We start from the raw sequence: 8,209 nt of genomic DNA on the forward strand, positions 1-8,209 counted from the left end.
CTCTTGGACTTTCTCCTTTCCTTTGTCAACCTTGCGTTGTTTCTTTGGTTTCGACTGCTGCGGCACATTTAAGTCGATCATGAGCCTTTTAGGTGGAAGTTCGGGGCAATGTGGGGAATCTTTGAGAAGCATTCTCAAAATCTTGACGTTGATAAGACCATGTACTTTTGGCATTGGTTCCTCTTCAATACCCACACCTAGTGAGAGGTAAGCTTGAGACTGTCCAAGGAAATAAATATTGGCCTCTTATGTGCCTCACAAAACCTCAAATTTGTCTTGCGATCAACTGGTCCACGTCTATTGGAATGCTGCATGCGATGCATTATGCGGTTATGACTCTATCTCTCGAAATTGTTTTGTCATGGGAAGTCGGGATGAGTCGCCGTTTTACCAAATATACCCAAAGTCGCGCCTCTGGAAGCAGTATCTTGGATGCCAGGGTTCTAATGGCTTTTAAGGAAACCGACCACCGAGTGCCCAATTGTGTTAATTTCTTTAGCGCATCTTCCATCTGCTCTTCTGTGGTATCATCAATGATTTTATTACTCGGTGCATCCGGGATGTCCTTCATCTGATATAATTCATTGATGTCCTTTGCACTGAAAGACACCAGTTCCCCTTTCATGGTCCCCGCATCTCTGGTGCCATGGAGTCGTCCATTGTAGAAGTCACGCACTACTTTTGGATTGACGATGGATGGGCACTGGCAAATTGTTTCCCATCCATGTTTCAAAATAACGCTTGTGATCAAGTCCGGTAGTGGTGTTGGCGCAGGGAAGAATCCCATCTCCATCATCATATCGTCATTTTCTTTCTTCCTTGATGGTCGTCCCTTAGCCAACGCGGACTCATTACTTTCTGCAACTGCTTTGCCCTTCTCTTTGGTCAACGCAAGGCAGGATTTTTGCTTTTGTTTCCTTTCCCTTGCCTTGCATTGTTTCTCCTTCTCCCACTCTACAATTTCTTTTCCCTTTTTTCTCTCTTATGCGCCAAACATTTGCTCAGCGCTTCTTCTCCTTTTCTTCCTTCTTCTTCCTCTTCTCTCATCTATTTCTCAAATTCTCTTTCGAACTACTCTGAGGGTAGCAAAATGCGATGTTCTTCCTCGAGCCTTTTCCTTTCCACTTCTGCCGATATCTCATTCTTGCGGCGCACCTTCTCATCTTGTAATTTTCTTCTTCTACTACCTTTTGCGATGATTTGCTGTGCCCACAACATTTTCTTTTACTTTTCTTCCTCCTCTTTTCTTCTCCTCTCCTTCTCTTCTAACGTATCTTGCACAATTGGTGGGTCGACTATTGACCCTTGCGGCGCATTCTCCCTATGACGCCGCGTCATGAGGGTGATGTCTGCATCTTCTCCATCATCAGTCGCAACCAATCTTATTTTCGTTGTTTCCTCCTCGGGTAGTGCTGATTCTCTCGATTTTGCTGACTCCCCCTTCTCTCCTCTTACGGAGGTGGATTCTCCGTCCCGTTCTGGGCTCTCAGCCCTCTTTCTTCTATCTTCCTCCTTCTTCAGGCATCCCTTCTTCTGCCTACGTTCCCTTCTTTCACTCCTTTCTTTCTTCTTGATTGGATGGGCTTGCTCATCTTCTTCAACCCTCTTCTCTTTGATCTTCTTCTCCTCAACCACTTTAGGCTGCTTCTCCACCACAACTTCCTCCAAAGCGACCCTGAAGGGTCTCTCATAGGATTCTGCTTGAACAGTTTCCTTAGTATCCAAAACGGCCAGCGCGCTCCTTCTTGACGCTTCCTCCATCTCCTCTTCCAAAGGCAGTGTCTGGTTCACAACCCCAGCTTCGAGCAGTCCACCTTCCTTCTCCATGTTTCTGAGTATACTCCCAAACACCTTGATAACTTGTAGAAATACAAGTTATTTATATTGCCCTATTCAGATATTGCAGCCAAAAGAGAGAAAATATGCGTTGATTGTATGAAAATTAGCTCAAAAATACAATAATTATAAATTATCGCGAAAACACCCACTAATACCATTAAGATGGTAGAAGAAGATATTTCTATTCTGTTTTATAGGAAACCAAGTCACCGCTTACGATCAAGGCTCAACGAGAAACTGAACAATGCATCTCTGTCACATTGCGCCCGTCAATCAACAATGAAAAGACGATCAACGCAATGACGGTGCAATGCAACAGTCGATCCAGAGTTGAATTTCAACCGCATGCGATAATAAAAACAACACTGCATGCAGACACATAATCGAAAGATGCAAATGAGAAATGCAAAGGCTGAGGATTGCGACACGTGTATAACTAACCGTTGTGAAAATTTGACGGTCTAATTGCATAACAGAAAGAATATTTATTCTTCCATCTTTGGAATTTCCATAACAAACAGTGGCGACCACAAGTCAGAGAGTAAAAGCTTTTCACCTATAAATACCCCATAGAATTCAGAGAAGATATACTTGATACGAGGTAATTGATGCTAGATTATTGAGAGAGAGGCTGAGCTGAGTACTAATCAGAAGAAATCCGGGAAGAAAAGAGACAAGGCCGAGAGGTGAGTCTCAGAGCGATTCTGCCAGATCCTCGTCGCGAAGCTCTATACTCAGATCCCTGCTACCGGTTGAGCAAGCCTGAGGGGGAACTCATCCTTCTGCATGATCCATCCACATTGGAAAGCAAATTTCCATTCCATATCTGTGCCAAGACGTTGGCGCTTATTTGTATTTGTTTCTAACTCTATTTCATCAATAGTATTTCATCTTCTTAATCTCTACATTCACAATCATGTATCAGACGCTAAATAGTATTATTGAATGTCTCGATCATTTCCATTTTCACTTCTCTGTCTATTTCCGTTCCTCCCTAAATTATTTTCTCCATGATGTTTTCTTAATCCCTTGGTGATTAATATTAATTAAACAAGTAACTTAATCTGTGCTAAAGAAATAAAAACGTTTAGCTAAAGCATGCTAGACGACATCTTCACCTGTGAGAGTAGAAGTAAAGATGCCATTCTGATATGTCGAGAGAAGGTTAGAAGAATGCGTTAACTAAAGCAAGAAGTACTTCTAGAGATGGAAGCAACCTTGCATTCATTATGTTTGTCCCCTGTTTCACCATAGAGATGTGGGAGTGCGGCCGATCACCGAGAGGTGTACGTCAAGGGAAAAGCGGAACTGTATTTATGCCTTTAACACAATTAAGGAACTTGCAATGTTTGTACTAATTATCTTTTCTCTTTCTGTTTCACACATAAGACTTGCCACCGCATAACACAATCTTTGTATATCTTCACAGTCAGTCTCAATCTCAGTATCTTGTATCATGAAACCTGTATCTTGTATCATCTTAGATTAGATTTACTTTATCCTAATTTACATTATTAGCGCATTTTATTGCTTACCTTTACTTTATCGCATTTTCAATTACCTGTACACATAACCTTTTTATAAATTGAAAAACCCCTGATCGCATGTATCACAAACATAACGCAATAACAGTCCCTGTGTTCGACCTCGGATCACACCGAGAAACTTGTGGTGGAATTATACTTGGTTCCAATGCAAGGAAACTTGTGACAACGCATAGTATACTACTAGATTCTCATAAATAACGCATATCTAGAAGTAGTATCACATATAGACAATAAAGTCATCATTCTATTCTTGCATCGAATTTTATGTTAACAAGTTTATAGCGTCATTGCCAGGGACATGAGCTAGTAGCATATTATCTATCATCACAGTGCATGGATAACAAAGAATCATGAATTTAGCGTTACAAGTTTATGGCGCCGTTGCCGGGGCCATAAGCTTGTAGCACATTATCTATCATCACAGTGCATGCATAAGAAGGAATTAATTTTCAGCGTTACAAGTTTATGGCGCCGTTGCCGGGGAACTGGTTACGAGAACATGGACTTGTCTCATACATCATATATCGCTATGCGTATGCCTAAGATAGAAACACTCAACAAATGTCGTTACACACCTCCTTATCGTCGCTTCTCTTTTTTTCACTTTCAGAGGACAATGTTAGGAGTGGGGTACTTTCCGAACTCTGTCCCTCTCTAAACTGGATGGTCTGACTACTAAGGGATTTCGCCGAGGTTTTCCGACGACTCGAGGGATGGTTTGTGGTTAGGCGGCAAGCCGACGGCTTGTCGCGAGGATTGCCGCTTCTCGAGCAGTGATTTGGGCTGACAAGGGTGATGAGGGTAGAGAAGATGGTTGGTCGGCCATGGATGAACTGAGCAAGAAAGCTGTGAAATTTTCAGGGCTTTAGGAAGAAAGTAAGTCTGGTATGTAGAGGCGATTTAGGGTTTCTGGTTGCAAAGAGATTCAAATAAACAACCTAAGAGAAGGAGACGGAATTTATAGGTTGGGCCTTGCTGGGCCCAATGTGAATTCTGCGGTGGTAGGCCTCGAGGTACTCAAAAAGCTTGCCGCCGCGTGCCTCAAATTTATGAATTTGTAGAGACGTCCGTTCTTTCAACTGCGAATTCATCATGTCCTTGGAAGCCTAAGTGATTGGACTTCTCAATTTGCAAAAAGAATTATTTCCTTTGGTGTTTTATTCGGATGGGCGCAAGGTTAAGAATTAATGCAATGCATCCATCAATGCAAATGCATCTTTGCAGAGGATGGGCAACAATGCATGTATTCTCGCAACACACCTCTTAACTTAACAAATTTCTGGAGAACGGGAGCACGGTAATTCTACCAACGCAACACTACCTCAACATAGTGCATTTTCACAAAGGACGGGCAAAGAATATATACTAGCACAACACACTCCTCACCCCAATGAATTTGAGTTGGATGAACACAAAGTGTATCTTGTTGGTACAAGATGCACCCATCATTGCAATGCATACTGGATGTTGATTGTTTTATTATTTTTATTTTTATTTTATTTTATTTTTATTTTTTTCATCAACGCAAGTCACAAGGACATTGCAGTATTAATTCTATTCTTATTAAACAATCATTCACCAAAATTTAATGATAACGCATTTAAGACAAAAAAGTAAGGAAATTAAAGAAAGAACGAAAATTAACGCAAGTGAATTAAATGAGAAATAAATTCATAAAGCATTGAAAGAAAGTTTAAGGAAGTCAAAAATAACAAAATTCATGAAGCAATAAAGACGATAATTAAGAAAGCATGTAAACATAGAATTGAGATATGGACCAAAAGACAATTTTCCATGATGAACGCAATCCACACCTCCGCAGGCGATCAAGCTTGCCTGCCCAATGTCGTCAAGGATATTGTTCACCTCCTTGCCTCATCCCGTAGTGTGTATGGGAAGAGATACAATCTAATTTCTTTAGGAGTTACACCAAGTATGGAGAATGCGTTGCACATTGCTCAAACCTTGCATTCTCCTCAATCGTAGGTCTTAAAATTCCGATGCTTAGTCTGGTTTTGATGTGCTTCTGCGCAAAAAATACACATAATCTCTGGGTCAGCTTAGAATTTTTGGATCAATTCTAGTACTTATAAATCGTTAGACTGCTCTTCACGATAAACAACCAGTACAAAGAGATCTGTCCTACAAACTACCACAAAAGTATTCAACACTAACCGACCAATCCCTAGCAACGGTGCCATAAACTTGTAACGCTAAAAATTAAATTCTTGTTATGCATGCATTATGATGATATAATATGCTACAAGCTCATGTCACTGGCAACGACGCCATAAACTTGTAATGCTAAATTTATATCTTTACGCATGTGAACGAATATGAATATAAATGAATGAATCATACAAGCTCATGTTGCCATAAACTTGTTGACATAAAAATGGAATGTCATGTTGTATTATCTCTTATTCACACTTTATGCGATACTACTTCTAAAAATATGTTTTGTTAACTATATGCTTGTAGTATGCTATGGAGTAATGCGTTGTCACAAGTTTCCTTGCGCCGAAACCAAGTATAATTACAACGCAAGTTTCTCAGAGTAATTCGAGGCCAAACATAGCGATTGTTTTCATTAATGTGTTACTTTTGTGATACATCCAACCGGTTTTACAATTAATAAAGATTTGGTTTGTACATGAATTTAAATTGCGATAAACATAAATTGCATTGATAAAATAAAAGTGCGTTAAAAGGTAAATCCTAAACTAACATGATACAAGATACAAGATACATGATACATGATACTGAGTTCGAGATTGACTATGAAGTTTATACAAAGGATCGTGGTATGCGACGACAAGTCTTTATGAATGAATCAAAAATAGGAAGAATAAATAGTAAAAACATTGCAAGTTTGTTAATTGCATTAAAGATATAACTAAGGTTCCACTTTCCCTTGGCGTACGCCTCTCGGCGATCAGCCGTGTTCCCATATCTCTATGGTGAAACAGGGATGAACGTAGGGTTGCTTCCATCTCTGGAAGTACTTCTCGCTTTAGTTAACGCATTCTTCCAACCCTCTCTCGATAGGCGAAATAACATGTTCACTTCTGCTCTCACAGGTGAAGATGCTATCTAGCATGCTTTAGCTAAACACAATTATTTCCTTAACATAGATTAATTTACTTGCTTAATTCTTACTAATTACCCAGGGAATTAAGAAAACATCATGGAGAACGTGAATCATGGATGAACGGAAATAGACAGAAAGATGATAATTGAAAGGATCATAACAATTACTACTAAGATTAAGCGTCTGATACATGGTGTGAATGATAGAGTAAAGAAGATGAGTACAAGTGATGAACAAGAGATAAAAACAGAAATAGAAGAGTGTACACGTCTTGACACAGATCTTGACAGAGGTTTGGCTTATCGGCGTGTGGAATAGATGAAGAGGGGAGCTTCCCTCTCAGGCTTGCTCTTCTGATAGAAGTGACCTCCGTACAGAGCTTCAACGGCGGGGATTGAAAGGATTCTTTGCCCGAAGACTCACCTCTTGGCCTTTTTTCTTGATTATCCCGGATCTACTCTGATCAGGGCTCATACCAGTCTCTCTCGGATCAGTATATACACGTCTCCCTGTATCGAGTATATATAAGTATCAAGTCTCCCGTATCTAGTATATTTTTCAATGGAATTGCAAGAGCTATTTATAGGCGAAGCTTTGACTCGCTGCATTGTGGTCCCCACTTTATTGTTAAGGTAGTTCCGGAAATGGTGGAGTAATATTCCTTCTGTTACGTAATCAATCCTATCAGAAATGCACAACTAACATCTGTACACGCGTCTGAATCCTTCGTAATTTCGTTGCTCTTTACATCTTCGATCGTTTGCCCGCATGCGGTGTTGTTTTTTTTATTACCGTATGCAGTTGAATTTCGTTGATCGCAAAGCTCTTGATCGATTGTTGCATGCGCCGTCATTGCGTTGATCATCTCTCATTCTTGATTGACGAGCGCAATGCGACGTAGATGCGTTATTCTGTTTATCTTTGAGCCATGAACTCATGCGGTGACTTGATTTCCTGCAAAACAGACTTGAAACATTCTATTCTACCATCGCAATGGTGTCAGTGGGTGTATTGACGACAATTTATAATTCTCGCATTTCCTAGCCAATTTTCATACTATCGACGCAACTTTTTCCTTTTAGCCGCAATATCTAAATAAAACAGTATAAATAACTTGTATTTCTACAAGTTATTACTCTCCCAGACTACTCTCTGAGCCTAGGAAAGGATATGACTGTAGCATTTATCAACCCTTTTGTTGACACCTACTGCCTAATAACTCTTGCAGAAATAACTTTGATACCAACATTCAATCTTATACACAGTGGATGACTTTGTGGCTAAAAACTATAAGTTTAAACACACAACATATTTAGAGAGATTACATTACTAGTGTCATAAGTCCCGATACCCAAAACTTTAGACTCTATATGAACAACTGTATCTTGTGTACGATATTTACAGTAACCACCTAACAGATGGGCTACAATAACTTTGTCCTTTAGTGGCAGAGCGAATGCAAAACTACTTTTTGAGGATTTGACCGCTACCTGGGGAAAGGAAAACATTTGAAAATGAAGTGTGCTTGCTAGCCTAGTGAGTGACTTAAGAAAGAAAACTGATTCTCATGCAAAAGTCTCAATAAAGAGATTAAACTGAAATATAAATTTCTACAGTAACCTTGTACTGCAATATAAACATTTTCCAAGCATAAAGCATATAAAGTTGTTTTCATCATAAAACATTAAACTGTTCCTTAGTTAGGAATAACCCCACTATGGTTAAGTCCCAA

At 39.7% G+C, this 8,209-nt stretch overlaps 1 protein-coding gene across 1 annotated transcript; it reads right to left on the bottom strand.

Annotated features, from left to right (window-relative positions):
- Positions 1–1,224: 1,224 nt before the first annotated feature.
- Positions 1,225–1,827, bottom strand: LOC120072066 (histone-lysine N-methyltransferase, H3 lysine-79 specific-like). The gene has a single exon (XM_039024487.1). It carries the CDS (start codon positions 1,825–1,827, stop codon positions 1,225–1,227), a length of 603 nt encoding a protein of 200 aa, XP_038880415.1.
- Positions 1,828–8,209: the final 6,382 nt, after the last annotated feature.

The sequence above is a fragment of the Benincasa hispida genome, chromosome 2, assembly GCF_009727055.1.
Source record: "Benincasa hispida cultivar B227 chromosome 2, ASM972705v1, whole genome shotgun sequence".
Taxonomy (NCBI): Eukaryota; Viridiplantae; Streptophyta; class Magnoliopsida; order Cucurbitales; family Cucurbitaceae; genus Benincasa; species Benincasa hispida.